The sequence below is a fragment of the Salvelinus alpinus genome, chromosome 5 (genome assembly GCF_045679555.1).
Source record: "Salvelinus alpinus chromosome 5, SLU_Salpinus.1, whole genome shotgun sequence".
In the NCBI taxonomy this organism is placed as follows: Eukaryota; Metazoa; Chordata; class Actinopteri; order Salmoniformes; family Salmonidae; genus Salvelinus; species Salvelinus alpinus.
The window spans coordinates 69,543,296-69,570,094 of record NC_092090.1 but is presented as its reverse complement, the minus strand read 5'-3'; the positions used below and the strand labels follow the sequence as shown (position 1 = coordinate 69,570,094).

At 42.4% G+C, this 26,799-nt stretch overlaps 2 protein-coding genes across 3 annotated transcripts in view; both read left to right on the top strand.

Moving 5' to 3' along the window:
- Positions 1 to 3,998, top strand: part of LOC139576638 (clathrin heavy chain 1-like) — a 39,770-nt gene extending 35,772 nt beyond the window's left edge. Inside the window, exons 30-33 of one of the 2 annotated variants that reach the window (XM_071402935.1) lie at positions 129 to 350; positions 912 to 938; positions 3,075 to 3,150; positions 3,335 to 3,998. In XM_071402935.1, coding sequence (XP_071259036.1) covers positions 129 to 350; positions 912 to 938; positions 3,075 to 3,150; positions 3,335 to 3,450 — 441 coding nt within the window. In that variant the 3' untranslated portion in view covers positions 3,451 to 3,998. The remainder of the gene's footprint in view (positions 1 to 128; positions 351 to 911; positions 939 to 3,074; positions 3,151 to 3,334) is intronic. The other variant, XM_071402936.1, reaches the window with a different exon arrangement.
- Positions 3,999 to 13,515: 9,517 nt separating this feature from the next.
- LOC139576636 (tricarboxylate transport protein B, mitochondrial-like) overlaps positions 13,516 to 26,799 on the top strand; it is a 27,477-nt gene continuing 14,193 nt past the window's right edge. Inside the window, exon 1 of the mRNA XM_071402933.1 lies at positions 13,516 to 13,761. Within this exon, the coding sequence (XP_071259034.1) occupies positions 13,650 to 13,761 (112 nt within the window). The 5' untranslated portion in view covers positions 13,516 to 13,649. The remainder of the gene's footprint in view (positions 13,762 to 26,799) is intronic.

Here is a 26,799-nt window from a genome sequence, read left to right as displayed (position 1 = left end):
CCACACATCTCTTCCCCTGTCAGTCTGTCTCAAGATGGGATGCTGTATGCTGCAGAGACATGACTTCGGTCTCAAATCAATCTTTTAATCAAATCAATCAACCCCCTCTTACTGCGTGTGTTTGGCAGGATGCAATGCTGTACGCTGCTGAGTCTAAGGATGCTGAGCTGGCTGAGACCCTGTTGCAGTGGTTCCTGGAGGAGGGCAGGAAGGAGTGTTTCGCTGCCTGTCTGTTTGCCTCCTACGACCTGTTGCACCCTGACGTGGTGCTGGAGCTGGCCTGGAGACACAATATCATGGACTTTGCCATGCCATACTTCATCCAAGTCATGAGGGAGTACCTCACCAAGGTCAGTCCTGCTCCAAAAACGGCACGCACATGTGTCCCAAATGGCACCCTATTCCCGACAGTGCACATCTTCTGACCAGAGCCCTATTGGCCCAGGTCAAAAGTAGTGCACTATATAGAGAATAGGGTGCCATTTGGGACGTACACCAAATCTTAATTTCGGTCGGTGAAAATGTAGTAAGCTAAATAATGGATTTCTTCCTGCTAATTTGACTTACAAGAAGATAAAATTATCTGGAAACCAGAGACGGGCAGTTGTCCTTGACCTTTTCTCTGTAGGTATTGTAAAAGCAGACAGGGTTTAGAGAAATACTTTTGGTAATACAAATTAAAATAGTAGAAAGTTTACTTAAATATAGCGCTAACGCTGCTGGAGAAATCATTCACACAACTTTATTATTTTGTTTTTCTTCACTTTGTGTTTGTAATTAAGTTAAAACATGAGACACTCTTTAAGTGGGGAAGACAACCATTCCTCTAGAACATTGTCTAGTAATGACACCACTTCCTGTAAACTTTGACCCCAAGATATGTGAGCTCATCTCTGTGGGTTCTCTTCCAGGTTGATGAGGTTGAGGAGAAGGTGACGGTCTCTGGCTCTCTTTATTTATCTCCTTTTTGTTCTGTCTGTTCTGTCTGTTTCCTGTTCTAACATAGACCCTAGGTTTCTGATGTAGACTGAGAATCCTTAACATAGGTCTGGCCAGTCCTGGTCCTTTAGAGCGTCACAGGGGGTGCGGGGTTCTGTTTCAGTCCAGCACCAACCTTTCTAGATTGAAGACTGAATCAGATATGTAAGAGCGGGGCAACAAAAGCTATGCTCACACTCAACCCCCTAGAACCAGGACTGGCCACCCTTGACCTACTGGGACCCCCTTCCTCCCCCCACCCTCCTCCCCCCCGGGTCTCCTCTCACTGATAATCCCAGACTGTTTACTCCTGGTTAACAGGAACACATGATAAAGGTCCTGGTTAACAGGAACATATGATAGAAGATGGAACAGTATGATAGAACAGTAACACATGATAGAAGATGGAACAGTATGATAGAACAGTAACACATGATAGAAGATGGAACTGTATGATAGAACAGTAACACATGATAGAAAGTGCTGCACTATAGTCCTCCGCATCAGTAGTCGGCTAGCCTGAGTGACAATCTGTTTGTTCTACCATGTCAATGCCTTGTCACTTATTTGGCCTGACTAATGACCGCAATGAGCACAAACAGATCTGGGACCAGGCTAGTAGTTAGCAGCTCCAGGACTGCAGTGTCTGCTGGATTCCTATGTCTGCCATTAAACTGATCAGTGAAGAGCAGCATGGAGATGAAGAGCAGCAGACACTTGGCCCTCCCTGGAGGACTGGAGTCGAAGCCCCCTGCTGCAAACACCGTTCTGTCGGAGTATTCTCATGTAGCTTTAACAGCTATGTACAGTACCACCGTAGTGCACAATACCACATTGTGAGAAGCATCCCCTAGCTATACAACCACTAGCTAGCTATACAGCCACTAGCTAACTTTATAGCCACTAGCTAGCTATACAGCCACAGAGAACCAAAACCACCTCTCCCACATACTGGTGTGCATCCCAAATGGCACCCTATTCCCTACATAGTGCACTACTGTTGACCAGAGCCGTACAAGTAGTGCACTGTATATAGGGAATAGGGTACCATTTGGGTTGCTTTGGGTTGCAACCCATTAATTAGCTTATTTATCAGAGGAGGCACATACTCCCTTGTAGTTGTTTTTTCTGCTGCTGAAATTCTTACCATTCACACTGCCAGTTTATTTTGTAGTTATGACATTCTAATTCTTTAGTTCGTTTTAGTTAATTGTCCATACAGACAAGTCACATCTTCACAGCTATTATTACTGTAAATATAATAACTTTTTGGAATAACTTCGAAATGATTTAATTACGTAACTTTAATACAATAATACACACATTTCTGTTTGACTCTTGAATACATCAGAAACCTTGCTTGATTTGTTTTCTTTAGCCTATATTTGACCTGCTCACACTTCTGAAGCACTGCCTACGAAGATCGCTAAACATTTACTTGAGCAAAATTAGCTCAACTAGCTTTGGATAAGATAGCAGTTCACAGTTGAAAAAAAGATGCATGCTCTTAACCAAGCAAAATACTTTTGATAAACTGCTCTAGATAAGTTGGTGAAATATTGCATTTTGTTAGGCAAGGAGAGGTGCCCTGTAGCTGAAGCATGTTATGTTGTGATTGAGGTTTGTCTGTTTTTCTCCTGGACTGGGATGTGTTTTGCGTTTTCTAGGCTTGAATGAAAGTGGAGTGTCAGCATCTTGGCCTGGGCCAGGCTTCTCCACAACACAGAGAATAAAAAATTCACTTCCACAAGCCTTGCTGTATACAGTGCTTCTAGAGTAGTTTAAAGATGCTTCCTCACTTGTAAGGAAAACTGTAGTTTCTCACCAATCCCGCATGGCATCTTCTCTAAGGCATCCTCACTGTAGAAATAGATACTAGTCTATAAAGTCTGATATTGAAAGGTGAAGTATAATATTATGCATATTGTTGTCTTCATGACAAGTTAACATCACCAATAAAATATTATCAGAATGTATCTCTGTAGAACGTTAATTGACAAATAATTTACAACGCCACAGTTTTATTATAGTGAGCCCACCCATTAGGCGACTGACTGGCTTTTCTCTCTGACCTCTGTCTGACCCTTTGTTCTCAGGTGGACAAACTGGAGGAGTCAGAAAGCCAAAGGAAGACTGAGGAAGAAGTCACAGAACCCACCCCCATAGTTTTCGGTAGGTTCCGTAATGCAATTTATGTGATATATTCCAAATCCCAAACTCCCTCTTGTCCTTCTAGCCCATTAAAAGGCTTGGTTAAATGAGTAAGGGAATCTGAATGCAACGCTAGAAAGACGTCTGTTTATTATCTGTATGTTTAACTCTGTGTGTGTGTGTGTGTGTGTGTGTGTGTGTGTAGGTCAGCAGCTGATGTTGACGGCAGGCTCGGCTCCAGTGGCTCCCCAGCCTGGATACCCAGGAGGCTACGGATACGCTGCCCCAGGCTACTCCCCCCAGCCCCCCTACAACATGTAGACCACCTCTACCCCACCCAGCCTCCCTACAACATGTAGACCACCTCTACCCCACCCAGCCTCCCTACAACATGTAGACCACCTCTACCCCACCCAGCCTCCCTACAACATGTAGACCACCTCTACCCCACCCAGCCTCCCTACAGCTACAACATGTAGACCACCTCTAACCCACCCAGCCTCCCTACAGCTACAACATGTAGACCACCTCTACCCCACCCAGCCTCCCTACAACATGTAGACCACCTCTACCCCACCCAGCCCCCCTACAACATGTAGACCACCTCTACCCCACCCAGCCCCCCTACAGCTACAACATGTAGACCACCTCTACCCCACCCAGCCTCCCTACAACATGTAGACCACCTCTACCCCACCCAGCCCCCCTACAACATGTAGACCACCTCTACCCCACCCAGCCCCCCTACAACATGTAGACCACCTCTACCCCACCCAGCCCCCCTACAACATGTAGACCACCTCTACCCCACCCAGCCCCCCTACAACATGTAGACCACCTCTACCCCACCCAGCCTCCCTACAACATGTAGACCACCTCTACCCCACCCAGCCTCCCTACAACATGTAGACCACCTCTACCCCACCCAGCCTCCCTACAACATGTAGACCACCTCTACCCCACCCAGCCTCCCTACAACATGTAGACCACCTCTACCCCACCCAGCCCCCCTACAACATGTAGACCACCTCTACCCCACCCAGCCTCCCTACAGCTACAACATGTAGACCACCTCTACCCCACCCAGCCTCCCTACAACATGTAGACCACCTCTACCCCACCCAGCCTCCCTACAACATGTAGACCACCTCTACCCCACCCAGCCTCCCTACAACATGTAGACCACCTCTACCCCACCCAGCCCCCCTACAACATGTAGACCACCTCTACCCCACCCAGCCTCCCTACAACATGTAGACCACCTCTACCCCACCCAGCCCCCCTACAACATGTAGACCACCTCTACCCCACCCAGCCTCCCTACAACATGTAGACCACCTCTACCCCACCCAGCCTCCGCTACAACATGTAGACCACCTCTACCCCACCCAGCCTCCCTACAACATGTAGACCACCTCTACCCCACCCAGCCTCCCTACAACATGTAGACCACCTCTACCCCACCCAGCCTCCCTACAACATGTAGACCACCTCTACCCCACCCAGCCCCCCTACAACATGTAGACCACCTCTACCCCACCCAGCCTCCCTACAGCTACAACATGTAGACCACCTCTACCCCACCCAGCCTCCCTACAACATGTAGACCACCTCTACCCCACCCAGCCTCCCTACAACATGTAGACCACCTCTACCCCACCCAGCCCCCCTACAACATGTAGACCACCTCTACCCCACCCAGCCTCCCTACAACATGTAGACCACCTCTCACCCCACCCAGCCCCCCTACAACATGTAGACCACCTCTACCCCACCCAGCCTCCCTACAACATGTAGACCACCTCTACCCCACCCTCTACCCCACCCAGCCTCCCTACAACATGTAGACCACCTCTACCCCACCCAGCCTCCCTACAACATGTAGACCACCTCTACCCCACCCAGCCTCCCTACAGCTACAACATGTAGACCACCTCTACCCCACCCAGCCCCCCTACAACATGTAGACCACCTCTACCCCACCCAGCCTCCCTACAACATGTAGACCACCTCTACCCCACCCAGCCCCCCTACAACATGTAGACCACCTCTACCCCACCCAGCCCCTCTACAACATGTAGACCACCTCTACCCCACCCAGCCCCCCTACAACATGTAGACCACCTCTACCCCACCCAGCCCCCCTACAACATGTAGACCACCTCTACCCCACCCAGCCTCCCTACAACATGTAGACGTCCTCTACCCCACCCAGCCTCCCTACAACATGTAGACCACCTCTACCCCACCCAGCCCCCCTACAACATGTAGACCACCTCTACCCCACCCAGCCTCCCTACAACATGTAGACCACCTCTACCCCACCCAGCCTCCGTACAACATGTAGACCACCTCTACCCCACCCAGCCTCCCTACAACATGTAGACCACCTCTACCCCACCCAGCCTCCCTACAACATGTAGACCACCTCTACCCCACCCAGCCCCCCTACAACATGTAGACCACCTCTACCCCACCCAGCCTCCCTACAGCTACAACATGTAGACCACCTCTACCCCACCCAGCCTCCCTACAGCTACAACATGTAGACCACCTCTACCCCACCCAGCCTCCCTACAACATGTAGACCACCTCTACCCCACCCAGCCTCCCTACAGCTACAACATGTAGACCACCTCTACCCCACCCAGCCTCCCTACAACATGTAGACCACCTCTACCCCACCCAGCCTCCCTACAACATGTAGACCACCTCTACCCCACCCAGCCCCCCTACAGCTACAACATGTAGACCACCTCTACCCCACCCAGCCTCCCTACAACATGTAGACCACCTCTACCCCACCCAGCCTCCCTACAACATGTAGACCACCTCTACCCCACCCAGCCTCCCTACAACATGTAGACCACCTCTACCCCACCCAGCCTCCCTACAACATGTAGACCACCTCTACCCCACCCAGCCTCCCTACAACATGTAGACCACCTCTACCCCACCCAGCCCCCCTACATGTAGACCACCTCTACCCCACCCAGCCTCCCTACAACATGTAGACCACCTCTACCCCACCCAGCCTCCCTACAACATGTAGACCACCTCTACCCCACCCAGCCCCCCTACAACATGTAGACCACCTCTACCCCACCCAGCCTCCCTACAACATGTAGACCACCTCTACCCCACCCAGCCCCCCTACAACATGTAGACCACCTCTACCCCACCCAGCCCCCCTACAACATGTAGACCACCTCTACCCCACCCAGCCCCCCTGGGCTACAGTAAGGCTGTGTCCCAAATGACACCCTATTCCCTGTATAGTGAACTACTTTTGACCAGGGTCCATATGACTCTGGTCTAAAGTAGTGCAGTATATATAGGCTATATGGTGTCGATTGGGATGCAGATCATGTAGACCTTAAGGTCCCAATAATTCTACCTGGAGCTTCTAACACGCCCCCCTCGGCCAACCTCAGGCCCCGACCTGAACTACACTTACCCTGCACTGGGATACAGATACAGCTTGCTTATGGATTCTATATGTATTCCCTGCCTTGACACCCCTGATACTCCTAATCTCACTACTCTGAGACACACCTAGCCCACCTATGGACACTACTATCCCCCACACCCAAATCTCTCAACTGAAAAGACCTCTACTTTGCTCCCACCTCCTCTCGCTCCTCACCTCTTACTCCCACTTCCTCTTGCTCCCCCTCTCCCTCCAATGGAATACAGCAAGACTAAGTGACCCCTCTACTTAGGCTGAACCGACCAGCCCACCCGCCATTCACCACGCACCGCATGACAACAGCGCTTAGCTCCTAGAGAAAATAACTAATAAGACGTCGCTAATGTACAGTACACCTCTCTGTCCAGGTATTCTATTACTGTTCTATAGACTGTATCAACTGTGTCAACCATAGAACAGCTTTTTTTTTATCCTAATGTTTTTCTAGAGATTATAATACAGCACTGATGGTACAGAGACTTTGTTACTGAGGAGCCAGAGAGGGAGCGGGTGAAGGGGGAGCAGCACCGAGTGCCCCCACCCTCTCCTAAGCACTGCTAGGCCTTATACAGGAGGAGGTTTCAAATTTGAGTCATTGTTCATGTTTGTTTCAAGACTGTTTCTGTGCAATATAGATCTTAATAGGTACCATGTGTTGGAGATACAGTACTATATGGACTAGGAATACTAGTTACTTGGGTTATGGTGTACTGTCTGTGTGTAGTTTGTCAAGCATGTAGGGATCTGTTGACAACACCAAGACTGGGAAGGTTTGCGCTGTTCCTTCTCTTCTCTAGAGTCGTATTATCTGATAATAACCAAGTCAAGATGGACGTTGGGTCTCTCCACTACACTGTGATGTACGGTACAGGATCCCACAGCTCTGGTTGTTGATGATGTGAAACATAACTGCGATATGCTGATGTCTGTGCATGTGCTGCCAAACATATAATGCTGTAACAATGCAACCAGGAGCACAATTTCCATGTTACACATATACCAAGTATTACCTATGTTGTGTTCAAAACTAAACAAATGTATTTTGAAGCCTTTTACTGTCTCACCATTGACAACAACTAACAGAATGGTGAAGAAACTCAAATGTTACACAGAGAATGAAAACATACTAGAGGAATAGAACTCGTATATAATCCCTGTACCAGTGGTTCAGAGTTAACAATTCATGTACTGAAAAAAACAGTGTATAATTTAAGATATTTGATTATTTAAGTATCGCAACATAAGTCCATTATGGAATAAAATAGTGTATTGTCTATAGTGCATTGTTGTAGTCTTAAGCATTATTATGATACTTTTTTTTCAAAGAAAATGACAAAATACAAAAAGAGCAGAATACAAACATAAACTATTCAGCATGATTGCTTGCAGCAGCCATCATCCTGGGGTTCGTTTTCTTCCTGTTCAAGTAGAACCTGTCTGATAAATGTTCTGGAAAACTATCGCTAGGGTTTATGGGTAAATCTGGCCTCGTGCATCCGGACAGACGGCCATGTCCACTGTTGTCCATTGGACCCTGAGCTGTGCCGCGACATTGTAAAAACGTTGGATTGGGGTTTTGTAGGAAAACTAAATCTAAACTGTGTACAAGCACTACCGTATCTGCACAAGTCATGGTCTCTGAAGGATAATAAAGTTTACACACACATTATCTGTCTGTGATCATTTCACGATGCTCATAGTAGTAACTAGAGGGAACTTGGATGTCTATTTGGTAATAGGTGTTTGCATTGTTGTACTATCAACCCTGGGTTTTACTAAAAACCTTTGGTCATAAAGCTGACAACACTGTCAGACAGTCACAATGGTTAATCTCAGCTAATGACACTGTCCAGGCTGTTCATTAAATTTTATTTAATTGTTATGCGTCCTTATGATGAAGGTTTTAAGTTAAGCGTTTGCATTGTCACCTTATTCCATTCAATCTGACTCACTGACTTGGTCAGTTTACAGGTCATTCACAAACTTCCTTGATCAGGTTTGGTGTTTTTTTTTCTCCACTTCCTTCTATGATGTTCTTGCTTCTTATAGTTTTTACAATGCAATCAACACTATACAATCTACAGTTTAAGTCGGAAGTTTACATACACCTTAGCCAAATACATTTAAACTCAGTTTTTCACAATTCCTGACATTTAATCCCAGTAAAAAATCCCTGTTTTAGGTCAGTTAGGATCGCCACTTTATTTTAAGATTGTGAAATGTCAGAATAATAGCAGAGAATGATTTATTTCAGCTTTTATTTCTTTCATCACATTCTCAGTGGGTCAGAAGTTTACATGCACTCAATTAGTATTTGGTAACATTGCCTTTAAATTGTTTAACTTGGGTCAAACGTTTCGGGTAGCCTTCCACAACTTCCCACAATAAGTTGGGTGAATTTTGGCCCATTCCTCCTGACAGAGCTGGTGTAGCTGAGTCAGGTTTGTAGGCCTCCTTGCTCGCACACGCTTTTTCAGTTCTGCCCACAATTTTTCTATGGGATTGAGGTCAGGGCATTGTGATGGCCACTCCAATACCTTGACTTTGTTGTCCTTAAGCCATTTTGCCACAACTTTGGAAGTATGCTTGGGGGCATTGTCCATTTGGAAGACCCATTTGCGACCAAGCTTTAACTTCCTGACTGATGTCTTGAGATGTTGCTTCAATATATCCACATAATTTGTGATGCCATCTTATGGTTATGAACTTATGATGCCATCTATTTTGTGAAGCGCACCAGTCCCTCCTGCAGAAAAGCACCCCCACAACATGATGCAAACCGTAGTCTGGCTTTTTTATGGCAGTTTTGGAGCAGTGGCTTCTTCCTTGCTGAGCGGCCTTTCAGGTTATGTCGATATAGGACTCGTTTTACTGTGGATATAGATACTTTTGTACCTGTTTCCTCCAGCATCTTCACAAGGGCCTTTGCTGTTCTGGGATTGATTTGCACTTTTCGCATCAAAGGACATTCATCTCTAGGAGACAGAACGCATCTCCTTCCTGAGCGGTATGACGGCTGCGTGGTCCCATGGTGTTTATACTTGCGTATTATTGTTTGTACAGATGAACGTGGTACCTTCAGGTGTTTGGAAATTGCTCCCAAGGATGAACCAGACTTGTGGAGGTCTACAAAAAAAATTCTTAGGTCTTGGCTGATTCATTTTGATTTTCCCATGATGTCAAAGAGGCACTGAGTTTGAAGGTAGGCCTTGAAATACATCCACAGGTACACCTCCAATTGACTCAAATTATGTCAATTAGCCTATCAGTAGCTTCTAAAGCCATGACATACATTTTCTGGAATTTTCCAAGCTGTTTAAAGGCACAGTCAATTTAGTGTATGTAAACTTCTGACCCACTGGAATTGTGATACAGTGAATTATAAGTTAAATAATCTGTCTAAACAATTGTTGGAAAAATTACTTGTCATGCACAAAGTAGATGTCCGAACCGACTTGCCAAAACTATAGTTTGTTAACAAGAAATTTGTGGAGTGGTTGAAAAACAAGTTTTAACGACTCCAACCTAAGTGTATATAAACTTCCGACTTCAACTGTATATCACCAGAACGTACCCCCCCACTAGGCACAGACGTCAGTTCCACATCTACACTGAACAAAAATCTAAATGCAACGTGTTGGTCCCGTGTTTCATGAGCTAAAAAAAAGAAATCCCGGAAATGTTCCATACTCACAAAAAGCTAATTTCTCTAAAATGTTGTGCACAAATTTGTTTACATCCTTATTAGCGAGCATTTCTCCTTTGCCAGGATAAATCCATCCACCTGACGTGTGGCATATCAAGAAGCTAATTAAACAGCATGATTATTACACAGGTGCACCTTGTGCTGGGGACAATAAAAGGCCACTTTAAAATGTACAGTTTTGTCACACAAAACAACGCCACAAATATCTCAAGTTTTGAAGGAGCGTGCAATTGGCATGCTGACTGCAGGAATGTCCACCAGAGCTGTTGCCAGAGAATTTCTCTACCATAAGCTGCCTCCGTTGTTTTAGAGAATTTGGCAGTACGTCCAACCGGCCTCACAACCGCAAACTAAATGTAACCACTCCAGCCCAGGACCTCCACATCAATCAATCAATCAAATGTATTTATAAAGCCCTTTTTACATCAGCATATGTCACAAAGTGCTATACAGAAACCCAGCCTAAAATCCTGAACAGCAAACAATGCAAATTTAGAAGCACGGGGGCTCCCCAGTGGGTGGGCCTGGCGGCCAAGTGGATGGGCCTAGATTAGGGCCTAATGAATTTCTTTCAATTGACTGATTTCCTTATATGAACTGTAACTCTGTAAAATTGTTGACATTTTTGCATGTTGTGTTTTTACTTTTGTTCAGTATAGTTTTGATTTACATTTGAGTTGTCAACTAATGTGAATTCATTAAAACATGTCACCATTTCATTCGATTTAGGTTAAAAGTTGGGTAAAAAAAAAATGAAATGCCCTTATGTTGATGACTTTCTGCAAATCCACGTTGATTCAACGTCATCACATTGTTTTGGGGGGGTTGAAATGAAGTGGAAACAACATTGATTCGACCAGTGGGCCAGGTGCCAGACTTTCTGCACTGTCCAACTGGTCCTTGCCTTGCCTGACACTGGCGAAATTCTCTGTCAGTCTAGCTACTCCTATGACATGACAACCATAGTCAGGGGAGTTGGTGAAAGCACACACAGTGGGGTCTGAAATGATTTGCACCCTTGATTAAGATGAGCAATAATGACTGTATAAAATAAATAGTTAAAATACTGAGCTATATTGTATGCTCAACAAAATGTGAATGATATTATTTTATACTAATACAATAGCTCAGAGAAATATTTAGTTTAACAAGTAATACATTTTTCTCAAAAAGGGAGGGGTCAGAATTATTGACCCCCCCCTAAAGATTCTTATAAATACAGTAGTCAAAAGTTTAGTATTTGGTCCTATATTCCTAGCACACAATGACTACATCAATCTTTTGACTACAAACTTGGATGCATTTGTTCGTTTTGGCTGTGTTTCAGATTATTTTGTGCCCAATAGAAATGAATAGTAAATAATGTATTGAGTCATTTTGGAGTCACTTTTATTATAAATAAGAATAGAATGTTTCTAAACATTTGTACATTAATGTGGATGCTACTGTACCATGATTACAGATAATCCTGAATGAATCGTGAATAATGATGAGTGAGAAAGTTACAGATGGTTAAAGATCATACCCCCAAGACATGCTAACCTCTCACCATTACCAACAACGGGAGGTTAGCATGTCTTGGGGATATGATATTTTACCCTCTGTAACTTTCTCACTCATTATTCACGATTCATTCTGGATTATCCTTAATCATGGTAGCATCCACATTAATGTACAAGTGTTTAGAAACATATTTTATTTTTGTTTACAATAAAAATGACAATACATTATTTACCATTAATTTCTATTGGGCACAAAATTATCTGAAACCCAATCAAAACAAACTGCAAATGCATCCAACAGGTTTGTAGAGTCACAAGATTGATGTAGTCATTGTGTGCTATGAATATGGGGCCAAATACTTTACTTTTGACTACTTTATTTATAAGAATCTTTAGGGGGGTCAATAATTTTGATCCCTACCTTTTTGAGAAATAGAAATATTACTTGTTCAACAAAATCTCTTTCCCAAACAATTGTATTAGTATAAAATAATATAATTTAGTATAAAATAATATAATTTCCCAATTTTTGGTGCGTACAATATAGCTCAGTATTAGAATGATTTGTTTTATACAGTCATTAGTGCTCATTTTTATTAATGGTGTCAATAATTTCAGACCCCACTGTATGTCTGTGACCAGGCCAGACTACTCAAAGGAAAGCGTTCACTCTCTACTAGCACTGTTCCAGTACCAGTCCTCTGCCACAGTCATGACTCTCCTGATGGTCTGGCTGATGACGGTCTCTGACCAAAACGTCAGGCAATGTTTTTAACTTTGAATTTGCGATAAGTCATACATTTCTATAATGGAGAGAGTGTTGTGCTCCAACTTCTGATGCCACAGTCCTGAGGGACACCAGTTGGAGCAAAACTGTCCCTGGATCAGTGGAGGTAGAAATGTACTGCTGCACCTTGACCTCATCTTGGGAACAACATCCGATGGAGAAACGGATCAAACATTATGTATGTCCACCTGTCTTAGTAGGGGTTTTGTACACATGTGGCCTTGTGTACAGGCTACATCACTTCAATTCAAAGTAGCATCTGTTCATCTCCATTATCAGAATAGAAAAATGGGGAGAAAATGTGATTATGGTCAATGATTTGTTCATGTAAGCATAGGTCTAATTTGTAAATGAGGTTAGGAACAAAATACAATGTTTCAGTTGTGGTTAACTTTATTTTTATATGATTTTTCTATTCATAGCAAAGCAAATAAATCTGTCTCATTATTGTTTTGGTTGCATCCTTCTCGTGGATGTAGCATATAGGGATAGATGGATGTCACTGGGGCACAGCACTTGATTGATGGTGTTTTGGGTCTGAATCACCTTTGTACAGCCTTGACCACTTCTCTCTCTCTCTCTCAACAGCTTGGCAGCAGAGTTTAAGAGGTTAATAATATTATGCTGTCTAATGGGGTTGATACTTTAATTGACATATCTGTTTGTTTGCTGAACTGGGGAATGTACAGTATGTTATGCTAATGTAGCGCTCCACCTCATAGCGAGGTTTGCGCGTGCAAAGATGTGAGACCCGCCCTTCTGGTGTGGAACCGAACTCCCCCGTCTCTCCTCCCTCAGCTACAGGATATATACGCTTTCTCTCCCAGCACGACTGCCAGCTGTGTAGTAGTCTACTGTCCACATACAGCCGGGGTCTGAAGGCTACACTCAGCATCACTGGTCAGACAGCATCACAGCGAAATTGATCAGTCCTTAGTCTTGGTGTGCATGCACTGAACGTTATATTAACCATAAACTCGTTTTTTAGGACAAAATAACAGTTTGGTAGACTTAGTTTTATAGCTAGATAGATATTTGTTAAATTATTTCTTTACAATGGAAGGAAACAGGCAACTAATCAGTCCCTTTCACCGACCACGGTGCCTGGCGGCGGCGGCACCTGGAGGAAAAGCCAAATTAACTCACCCAGGGAAGGCGATTCTAGCAGGTAAGTTTTGTAATCCTTTGTTCAGACACCACATATGCCAATATATATGGTTTTACATTTTTGTGATACACGGTTTAATGCTTTTACTTGATAGAGAATCGGCGTGGATGGAGCATCAGCCTGTAGAATGAAGTAACATTGTTTTTCCCGATCATGTCACTTTCACTTGACAGCCAGGGGTTGTAAATAATGTGCGGATGGTTTTTCATTGGTTAGTAGCCGTGCAAGAAGCGAGCGCTTCCATGTCATTGAGTAGAACTGTCATGTTGTATTGTGTTCAACAGTTCATTCACAATAAAATATAAAAAATGCTAGTCCTGGTTATTAATATCAGTTTCACATACAGTGTGTGCATTTCACTAAAGATGGGATTGGCTTGGGCTGCCTGTAGAGCGCATAACAAAATAGTGAGACTGTTTAAACTAGTAGCCTACTGGCTTTATCATTTATTTATTTTAAATGTTCTACTTAATATGATTTAGAATCTAATCAATATGATTTCAAATGGATGATTATGAAATGATCTAATCTGTAACTGACAGTGGTAACATGCTCTAGCCTTCTAATAGTGTAGAGCAGAACTGCCTGGTTATGAGAGAACACCACAGAACAATCACTCCTCAGTTCTCCCCTTTAGTGCCAGACAGTAACAACTCAGTTAGTTATAAGGACTGGTGAATGCTAAAATGTTCACCTCCTCTTGCATTATGCTATGATAGACAGATCATTCATGTTATTGTGCAGTTTAACTGAGATGACAAAAAAGCATCTGTTGTAGCTCCATCTGTCCGGTTAGCAAACCACAGCATTTAGTTCCCACTAGCAGCCCTGTTCTTTTTAGGCAGCAGACACAGTCATTATTATGGGGTGTGTCTTCTGAAAATGACTCCACACTGTGCAATTCAAACCAATAACCCTACAATTGAACTGGAATGCATTTGAAGTAAACCACCCAAAAACCACCACGTCGCTCTCTGAAGGAAGACAAAAACAAGCATTGAATGAGGATCAAATATAGAAACCCAAACACTGTGGACTGAACAGCAGAATGTCTCTAAAATGAGGTTTGAATAGCTCAGACGTCTACCTATTAGTAGTATTAGCCAATGGTGTATATAAACCTGTACTGCTGATGCTATCTATTGGCTATTGAGAGGCTTTGAAGCCACCGATCGGCCATATTGGCACTCCCTAGAAGGAGCAGTCCTCCATAGTAATGGATGGAATTCTACAGTGTTTCAATTAAGTGTTTCAAGGACAAAATGACATGTATTTAAGTATTTACAAAATGACATGTTTTGTTGTTGTAAATTGTTCTTTTTTTATGTTTAACTCACATAATATAATTTAAAAGTGGGCATTAAGGTATATGTAATAACTAATGTAGACATTAATAAATGCATTTATATAGCTTCCAAAATGTCTTTTTTTTATTGGAGGAGTAGTGCTAAGATGGAGGCACAGGGGCTTCAACAAATCACCCCCTAAAAGTAATCTAGTGTATATACTGCATACATCACTGGTAGTAGCCTAGTAGCCTTCATCACGGAAACCTCCATTCCTGTGATGGATACTGGTGAAGTATACCGAACAAAAATATAAACACAACATGTAAAGTGTTGGTCCCATGTTTCATGAGCTGAAATAAAAGATCCCAGAAATGTTCCATATGCACAAAAAGCTTATTTTTCTCAAATGTTGTGGACAAATTAGTTTACATCCCCGTTAGTGGGCATTTCTTCTTTGCCAAGATAATCCATTCACCTGACAGTTGTGGCATATCAAGAAGCTGATTAAACAGCATGATCATTACACAGGTGCACCTTGTGCTGGGGACAATAAAAAGACACTTTAAAATGTGCAGTTCTCACACACAACACAATGCCACAGATGTCTCAAGTTATGAGGAAGCATGCAATTTGGTATTTGGTATATTATTAGGATCCCCATTAGCTGTTGCAAAAGCAGCAGCTGCTCTTCCTGGGGTCCACACAAAACATGAAACATGACATAATACAGAAAATGAATAGACAAGAACAGCTCAAGGACAGAACGACATAATATTTTTTTAAAGGCACACGTAGCATACATATCAATACATACACACAAACTATCTAGGTTAAATAGGCTTTATCTGTTTTTTTAAAGCAGGTTTGCTGTTTATTTGAGCAATAAGAGATGGAACGGAGTTCCTGTATGCTTTTTTGAATTTGTTCTGGATTTGGGGACTGTGAAAAGACCCCTGATGGCATTTCTGGTGGGGTAAATGTGTGTGTCAGAGCTGTGTGTAAGTTGACTAGGCAAACAATTTAACACAATGAAAAAAGAAAAAAAACGTATAAAAATAAGAAATTATGCAGTCAGTTTCTCCTCAACTCTTAGCCAAAAGAGACTGGCATGCATAGTATTTACACTACCAGTCAAAAGTTTTAGAACACTTACTCATTCAACGGTTTTTCTTTATTTGTACTATTTTCTACATTGTAGAATAATAGTGAAGACATCAAAACTATGAAATAACACACATGGAATCATGTAGTAAACAAAAAAGTGTTAAACAAATCTAAATATATTTGAGATTTGAGATTCTTCAAATAGCCACCCTTTGCCTTGATGACAGCTTTGCACCCTCTTGGCATTCTCTCAACCAGCTTCATGTGGTAGTCACCTGGAATGCATTTCAATTAATAGGTCTGCCTTCTTAAAAGTTAATTTGTGGAATTTCTTTTAGGGGTAGTATACAGAAGATAGCTCTATTTGGTAAAAGACCAAGTCCATTTTATGCCAAGAACAGCTCAAGTAAGCAAAGAGAAACGACAGTAGATCATTACTTTAAGACATGAAGGTCAGTCAATGCGGAACATTTCAAGAACTTTGAAAGTTTCTTCAAGTGCAGTCGAAAAAAACATCAAGCGCTATGATGAAACTGGCTCTCATGAGGACCGCCACAGGAATGGAAGACCCAGAGTTACCTCTGCTGCAGAGGATAAGTTATTCAGAGTAACGAGCCTTAGAAATTGCAGCCCAAATAAATGCTTCACGGAGTTCAAGTAACAGACACATCTCAACATCAACTATTGAGAGGAGACTGTGTGAATCAGGCCTTCATGGTCAAATTGCTACAAAGAATCCACTACTAAAGGACACCAATAAGAAGAGACTTGCTTGGGCCAAGAAACAAGAGCAATGGACATTAGACCGGTGAAAATTTGTCCTTTGATCTGCAGTCCAAATTGGAGATTTTTGATTCCAACCGCCATGTCTTTGTGAGATGCGGTGTGGGTGAACGGATGATCTCCGCATGTGTATTTCCTACTGTAACGCATGGAGGAGGAGATGTTATGGTGTGGGGGTGCTTTGCTGGTGACACTGTCTATTTAGAATTCAAGGCACACTTAACCAGCATGGCTACCACAGCATTTCTCAGCGATACACCATCCCATCTGGTTTGGGCTTTGTCCCACTATCATTTGTTTTTCAACAGGACAATGACCCAACACACCACCAGGCTGTGTAAGGGCTATTTAACCAAGAAGGAGAGTGATGGAGTGCTGCATCAGATGACCTGGCCTCCACAATCCCCCGACCTCAACCAAACTGAGATGGTTTGGGATGAGTCGGACCGCAGAGTGAAGGAAAAGCAGCCAACAAATGCTTAGCATATGTGGGAACTCATTCAAGACTGTTGGAAAAGCATTCCAGATGAAGCTGGTTGAGAGAATACCAAGAGTGTGCAAAGCTGTCATCAAGGCAAAGGGTGGCTATTTGAAGAATCTCAAATATAACATTTATTTTGATTTGTTTAACACTTTTTTTTTACTACATGATTCCATATGTGTTATTTCATAGTTTTCATGTCTTCGTTATGTAGAAAATAGTAAAAATAAAGAAAAACCCTTGAATGAGTAGGTGTTCTAAAACTTTAGACCGGTAGTGTATATCAGCCCTCTGATTACAATGACGAGCAAGACGTGCTGATCTGTTCTGGGCCTGCTGCAGTTTAACTAGGTCTTTCCTTGCAACACTTGACCACGCGACTCGACAATAATCAAGATAAGACAAAACTAAAATCTGCAGAACTTCCTTTTTGGAGTCAACCATTGAATCTATATGTTTTGACCATGACAGTTTACAATCTAAGGTAATGCCAAGTAATTTAGTCCCTTCAACTTGTTCAGATCTGCCCTGCGGTACATCACACTTTACATGTTTGACATTAGAGAAGCTTCCATTAAAGAAAACCCTTTGAGTCCTATTAGATAGACAGCTCTGAAACAATGATATGGCAGAGGTTGAAAAGCCATAACAAATACATTTATTCAACAACACGTTATGGTCAATAATATCAAAGGATGCACTGAAATCTAACAGTACAGCTCCCACAATCTTCTTATTATCACTTTCTTTCAACCAATCATCAGTCATTTGTGTCAGTGCAGTACATTTTGGTTGCCCTTCTCCATAACCATGCTGAAAGTCTGTTGTTCATTTGTTTACAGAGAAATAGCATTGTATTTGGTCAAAAACTATTTTTTCCCCCAAAGTTTGCTAAGAGCTGGCAGCAAGCTTATAGGTCTGCTGTTAGAACCAGTATTTGTATTTGTATTTATTATGGATTCCCATTAGCTGCTGCCAAAGCAGCATCTACTCTTCCTGGGGTCCGGCAAAATTCATTCAGTTATACAATTTTAAAAACATTACAATACATTCATAACAGATTTCACAACGCACTAAGTGTGTGCCCTCAGGCCCCTACTCCACTACCACATATCTACAACACAAAATCCATGTGTACGTGTGTGTATAGTGCATATGTTACCATGTGTGTGTAAAGGCTGCTTTACCACTCTTGGATAGCGGAATTACTTTGGCTTCCATCCAGGCCTGAGTACAAATACTTTCCTCTAGGGTCAGATTAAACATACGACAAATAGGAGAGGCTATAGGGTCAGCTAACATACTCAGTAGCTTTCCATCTAAATTGTCAATACCATGAGGTTTGTCAATATTGATAGTTAACAATCATTTTTCCACCTCTCCCACACTAACTTTACAAAATTCACACTTGCATTGCTTTTTTTCCATTATTTGCTTTTCTATGCATGAATACGATTGCTCACTGTTCGTTGTTGGCATTTCCTGCCTAAGTCTGTCAACTTTGCCAATGAAGTAATCATTAAAATAATTGGCAACATCAAATGGTTTTGTGATGAATAAGCCATCTGATTCGATGAAAGATGGAGTTGAATTTGTCTTTCTGCTCATAATTTCATTTAAAGTACTCCAAAGTTTTTTGGAGCTTCCTTATGAGCGGACAGCTTGATGAAAACCAGCCAATATTCAGGTCCTCAAGAAAGTAGACCTTTGTTTACATCACATACACTATCAAGCATTTCACACATATTATTTAGATACTGACTGTTAGCACTTGGTGGCCTATAGCAACACCTCCCAAAAAAAAGGCTTTAGATGTGTCAAGTGAACCTGCAACCACAACACATACGATCTTCTCTAAGCATTACAGGGATATGGCTCTGAATATATACAGCAACACCTCCCCCATAAGCATTTGTGTCTCTTCTATAGATGTTTTATCCTTGTATTGCTACTGCTGCATAATCAAGTGAGTCTCAGAAATGGCTAATATATGAAAGTTATCTGATTAGCAAGTTATTGATTTCATGAACCTTATTTCTAAGGCTACATATATTAATATGGGCTATTGTCAGCCCTTTCCTGGGTAGCTTATCAGAGACAGACATAATATGGAAAAGAGCTAAAAAAGAAAGAGAAGAAAATATACATCCAGCAGTGTATTAATCAATTGGTGTGTGTGTGTGTGTGTGTGTGTGTGTGTGTGTGTGTGTGTGTGTGTGTGTGTGTGTGTGTGTTCATGCTGGGTTGAAGTTACGAACCCATAGGCTTGGCTCTATCATCCCTTCCAGGCTTCTGGGAGGGAGGGTGGTCAATGAGCCTGTCATAGCGGATGTATGTCCCAACGCAGCTTTCTTGTCTGGGATAAGTTCTTTCCTCTTCTGGCGCACAGCTTCAGGATAGTCCTCATTGAGGAAGATACAGTGCATTCGGAAAGTATTCAGACCCCTTGACTTTTCCCACATTTTGTTACATTACAGCCTTATTCTAAAATTGATAACATAGTTTTTTCCCCCTCTTCAATCTATACACAATACTCCAAAATGACAAAGCAAAAACAGCTTTTTGTATAAAAAACAACAACGGAAATATAACATTTACATAAGTATTCAGTCCCTTTACTCTGTACTTTGTTGAAGCACCTTTGGCAGCGATTACAGCTTCGAGTCTTCTTGGGTATGACGCTACAAGCTTGGCACACCTGTATTTGGGGAGTTTCTCCCATTCTTCTCTGCAGAACCTCTCAAACTCTGTCAGGTTGGATGGGGAGCGTCGCTGCACAGCTATTTTCAGGTTTCTCCAAAGATTGTCGATCAGGTTCAAGTCCGGACTCTGACTGGGCCACTCAAGGACATTCAGAGACTTGTCCCGAAGCCACTCCTGCGTTGTCTTGGCTGTGTGCTTAGGGTCGTTGTCCTGTTGGAAAGCGAACCTTTGCCCCAGTCTGAGGTCCTGAGGGCTCTGGAGCAGGTTTTCATCAAAGATCTCTCTGTACTTTGCTCCGTTCATCTTTCGATCCTGACTAGTCTTCCAGTCCCTGCCACCAAAAAACATCCTCACAGCATGATGCTGCCATCACCATGCTTTCACTGTAGGGATGGTGCCAGGTTTCCTCCAAACATGACGCTTGGCATTCAGGCCGAAGAGTTCAATCTTGGTTTCATCAGACCAGACAATCTTGTTATTCATGGTCTGAGTCCTTTAGGTGCCTTTTGGCAAACTCCAAGCGGGCTGTCAGGTGCTTTTTACTGAGGAGTGGCTTGCGTCTGGTCACTCTACCATAAAGGCCTGATTGGTGGAGTGCTGCAGAGATAGTTGTCTTTCCAAATGAGTTCCAATCGATAGAATTTACCACAGGTGGACTCCAATCAAGTTGTAGAAACATCTCAAGGGTGATCAATGGAAACAGGATGCACCTGAGCTCAATAGCAAAGGGTCTGAATACTTATGTAAATAAGGTATTTCTGTTTTTACATTTTAATAAATGTGTAAACATTTCTACAAACCTGTTTTCTCTTTGTCATTATGGGGTATTGTGTGTAGATTGAATTTTATTTTATTTCACCTTTATTTAACCAGGTAGGTTAGTTGACAACAAGATAAAGCAAAGCAGTGTGACAGAAACAACAACACAGAGTTACACATGGAATAAACAAGCATACAGTCAATAACACAATAGAAAAAAAAGAAAGTCTATATACAGTGTGTGCAAATGGCATGAGGAGGTATGGCAATAAATAGTCCATAGTAGCAAAGTAATTACAATTTAGCAGATTAACACTGGAGTGAGAGATGAGCAGATGATGATGAGCATATGATGGTGTGTAAGTAGTGATACTGGTGTGCAAAAGAGCAGCAAAGTAAATAAAACAATATGGGGATGAGGTAGGTAGATTGGGTGATGAGGAAAAGGTTTTATTTAATCCATTTTAGAATAAGGCTGTAACGTAACAAAATGTGGAAAAGTCAAGGGGTCTGAATACTTTCCGAATACACTGTGTACATTCCTCTCAAGTTCTTGGCTCTTTCCAGAACAGCTGCCTTGTCCTTGAACCTCAGGAACTTGACCACTATCGGCCTCGGCCTGTCACCTGGGCTGGTGGTAGGTTTACCAGTCCTGTGGGCGAACTCCACCTCAATCTTCCTGTGGTCCATCTTCAATTTCTCAGAGATCATTTCCCTCACTTTGTCCTCAGTCTCGTGGAGATTCTGCAATTCCATCCACAACCATGTTGTTCCGCCTTGATTGTCCCTCGACAATCCGTCATTGTTATCATGGATTCACACACAGAATTGATGTCCTCTCTCAATGACTTACAGATGTCTGTCATCTCGCCATTCTCCTGTTTCAACTCATTGAGCTGACCCTGGGAGAACTGCAAATAGTTATTCAGGTCCTGGACCTCTCTGGTCAGGTTGTCCATTCTTTTATTAGTTGAATCCACCAGTATTTGGACACAACACTTGAAGCTATTTGCTTGTTGTTGTAACAACTGCTTGTATAACTATTTTTGTTCATTTAAAAAATCCTTTGCGTGTGATAGAGAGACACCACTGCCTTCAATGGTACTCCCGCTGGCTTTGGTCTTTGTCATGGTAGCTTAGCAACGTAGGTTATGCTGTTACTCCACGCAGTTCCAGACAGGGCAGGTCACAAGGAAGATTGAAAACAACAAACGGCAGGGATCTAGACAGCCACAGACCTGAGACAATCCGCGGTCCCAACCACAATGGCTAACTGCGTTCCGGGCTGCGTTCAAGCCCTCAAGAAAATCTTGCTAGCTTGATAGACAGCTAGCTAGCAGCTATATTTACTAAATTAACTAAAGTAAAAAAAAAAAAGGAACAATAAAAGAAAAACAATGCTATATACAGGTGGTACCGGTACCGAGTCAATGTGTGGGGTACAGGTTAGTTGAGGTAATTGAGGTAACATGTACAGTACCAGTCAAAAGTTTGGACCCCAACTCATTCAAGGGTTCTTCTTTATTTGTACTATTTTCTACATTGTAGAATAATAGTGAAGACATTAAAACTATGAAATTACAAAGTAGCCACAGAAACCGTCTAAGTGAAGCTCATCTGCGTGCTCGTTGTCCTCACCAGGGTCTTGACCTGACTGCAGTTCGGTGTCTTAACCGACTTCAGTGGACACATTTTCACCTTCAATGGCCACTGGCATGCTGGAGAAGTGTGCTCTTCACGGATGAATCCTGTTTACAACTGTACCGGGCAGATGGCAGACAGCGTGTATGGCGTTGTGTGGGAGAGGTTTGCTGATGTCAACGTTGTGAACAGAGTGCCTCATTGTGGCGGTGTGATTATGGTATGAGTAGGCATAAGCTACGGACAAGGAACACAATTGCATTTTATCAAAGCAATTTGAATGCACAAAGATACCGTGACGACATCCTGAGGCCCACTGTCCTGCCATTCATCCATCGCCTCATGTTTCACCATGTCGCAAGGATCTGTACACAATTCCTGGAAGCTGAAAATCTCCCAGTTCTTCCATGGCCTGCATATTCACCAGACAAGTCACCTATTGAGCATGTTTGGGATGCACTCTGGATTGACGTGTATGACAGCACGTTCCAACTCTCTCCAATATTCAGCAACTTCGCACAGCCATTGAAGAGGAGTGGAACAACATTCCACAGGCCACAATCAACAGCCTGATCAACTCTATGTGAAAGCGGTGTGTCGTGCTGCATGCGGCAAATGGTGGTCACATCAGATACTGACTGGTTTTCTGAGCCACGCTCCTACCTTTTTTTAGGTATCTGTGACCAACAGATGTATATTTGTAGTCCCAGTCATGTGAAATCCATAGATTAGGGCCTAATGAATTTATTTCAATTGACTGATTTCCTTATATGAACTGTAACTCAGTAAAACCTTTGAAATTGTTGCATGTTGCATGTAATATCAACACAGGGAGACCGATCAATTAGTTATGGTATTTTTACTAATATACATTTTGTTTATGAATTATTAAGTGATTAAAACTCTAAACTCAAAAAAACTAAATCGGTAACAGAATTTGGCTTCAATAGGATATCATAGTAGTTACAAACCACAGTTGGATCACCTGCTACTGTCCTCCCTTCCACTGGCATACTTTTGGTCGCAGTTTTTTGGTCTGGTCTGGACCAGCCTTGATTTCAACATCCACAGACGTCTGGCCCAAACATAGACGTCCATGATTTGTTCAGATTTGGTCCGGTCCAGTAGAGCACAGTACAGTACAGTAAAGAAAAGTAGAGTATAGTTCAGTACAGTACATTATAATCCAGTAGAGCACAGTAGAGTACAGTACAGTAAATAAACATAGAGTATGGTTCAGTTCAGTACAGTACAGTCATGTATTGTACAGTAGAGTAGAATAGAGTGGAGTACAGTTCAGTACAGTACACAGTAGAGCACACTAGAGTTGAGTACACTATAATGTACTGAACTGTACTATACTTTACTGTACTGTAACGTACTCTACTTGACTGTACTCTACTTTACTGAGTCCTACTGTGCTCTACTTTGATGTCCAAACTTGTGAATAGACATCTATGATTGGTTCAAATGTGTTCTTGTTTAGTGGCAGAGCTCATTAAAATAAAAGCCCGTGTGTAGAATAATACCCAAATATGCAAAGGAGGATATTGTAATCCACTTCACTTACTGTAGTTCAATAACCAAAACAGATTTTTTAACCTCAAGGTGTCATGTCCTAGCTGACACCCCATTCTTTCTGTAGACATCTTGGAATCTTAATTTGGAGCAGATATTTAACAGAGTTTTTGGAAAATGTAGTCACATTTGACCTCAAATCTGTTACCAAAGTTGGCATCTGCACAGTTCTTCCAGTAAATGTGTTTTTGTAAAATTGTCTGTGTAATTTGTTAAAAGTGGTCCTTGTGCATAGAGTTGTATGGTTTGTTAAACTTTGATGAATGTTTTTTGTTTGGCACACATTTTAAGTGAATAATCTCTGCGCAATTCCGTTTCCGTGAAATTGCCCATAGTGGTTTTTCACTGTAACCTCTGGCTGAACTAGGTTACATTTGAACTCATGACTTTGGTACCGCAGGTTTGTGCAAATAAAATGTCTCTGTCCAAATACCTTTCACAACCCTAACAGTCTATGGTGCCATTTCATAAACAGTCTCTCCTGACTCTCCTCCTCTCAGCCATTGGTAAATATAAAATGAGGCCATCAATCAAGATTTGAGAATTGAGTAACCCACCTGGCCTCCTCCCTCCCTTCCTATCCTTTCACCCAGACTAATCAGACAAGCTGGCCAGGAACGCTAACAGCCAAAGGAACAGGCTACTCTCTCTGTCAGCCAAACTCTTATTTAACCTGTTTGTTCTAGTTGTACACTCCACTCATCTTAGCCAGTTGATTACTGCTTATCTGTAGAATCTCTCTCTCTCTCTCGTCCCTGTTTTTATTACAGTCTGAATCTATGGGTGCAAATTTATGGGGAGAACAAGGATATTTTGTTATGTAGATTAATAGCTTGTGTGTGTATGTCTAGTTAAAAAAAGGTTAAATAAAAATAAATAAAAATGTATAGTATATGAGTGTGTGTGTTGAAGTCACAGTGTCATACCCAAGGACCTGATCTACTCAGCGAGATAAAAGTAATCAGGTAAAGTGCTCGTGTCTAATTCTGACCTGAGATATTACTCAATCAACAGCCAAGCTAATGTTTAACTACACCAAGAAGATACACAATCCTCCTGACACCCAGTTTGACAGTTAATAAATCGGACTAGCACTTCTCTCAGTGCCTAGACATTGAACCACAGATATTTCCAGTGATGGAAAAATAACTCAAATGTCACAATTAAGGACACCTTAATAGAAAGTGACTCAAGTAAAATTCACCCAGTAAACTACTATTTGAGTAAATGGCTAAAAGTATCTGGTTTTAAATGTACTTAAGCACAGTGGTGGAAAAAGTACGACATCGCCATGCTTGAGTAAAAGTAAAAGTAAATGCTATACATCAAATTCCTTATATTAAGCAAACCAGATGGCACAATGTTCTCGTTTTAAAAATGAACGACAATCAGAAGCACACTTCAACCCTCAGACATTACTACAAATGCCGTATTTGTATTTATTGAGTCCGCCAGATCAGAGACAGTAGGGATGACAGCGTGTTATATTTATAGGTGCTTGAATTGAACCATATCGCTGTCCTGCCTGAGCATTCAAAATGTAACAACTACTTTTGGGTGTCAGGGAAAATGTATGGGAGTAAAAAGTATCTATTTGTTTTGGAATGTAGCACAGTAAAAAATATAAATAGTAAAGTACAGATACCCCCCAAAAAACGACATAAGTAGTACACCACTGGCTATATCTGGTTATTCTTCTCTACACTTGGAGGAGTATGTGTGTATGCGAGAGATTGTGAGTGTGTACTGCTTGTTTGGTGGCAGTCTTTGTTTAGTAACTGGAGTACATATCCTTAATTAATTTCAGAATGAATAAACTTTTGTGTTTCTATGTCAAACGGCTTTGTTATATTTCAGTCTTCTGTGATGCGTATAAAGTGTAATATTGGGATGCACACTCAAAATGTAATACATTTCAACTCTATATCTGAAATGAAAATGAAACAGGTGTCTTTTTTTAAAGCCCAAAACCATGTGTGTGAGGTGTATACTCTTGACTACCAAGAAACACTCCGTGTGACCCTGATTTAATCCACTGCAGTAAAAGGTTAACTCAGGGCCGTAGATAAAGACTACAGCCAGTTTGACTCAGTATGACTCTACAGTAGTTTGACTCCACGTGTGTGGTGTCATAACTGATGTAGCTTAGCCTTTGAGAAATATTCCCTTTTTGGCACTGGTGTAATGCAGGAAGGGGTGAAAGGGTGGAGTGAGTTAGTATGTGTACGTGTGCATGTGTGGTTGTATAGGTCTTGTATAGGCCTGGAGGGGGGAAGTGACATGGACAGAACAGAGAAAGTCGTAGCTTAATGGAAGAAAAATCCTACATCTCTTACAAACCCAGACAATGGCTTTGAGGCACATGCTGGGTGTTTGAGCTCCTTCTACTCCCTCCCCTGCACTCTTAGCAGCTAATGGCAATGGGTGATGTTGAGAGGTGGAGGATGTTGATATGAGGCAAGATTGGCCTGGGGGATGAGAGCTTTAAATGGGTTTCTGGTTCTGATGGGTTTTCTGTGTGTGTGTGTGTGTGTGTGTGTGTGTGTGTGTGTGTGTGTGTGTGTGTGTGTGTGTGTGTGTGTGTGTGTGTGTGTGTGTGTGTGTGTGTGTGTGTGTGTGTGTATTCATGCTTCGTGCGCGCGTGTGTTTGTGTAAGTGTGTGTGAGGTTTGAGAGAGTACTTTTGTATTGCTCTGTGCTT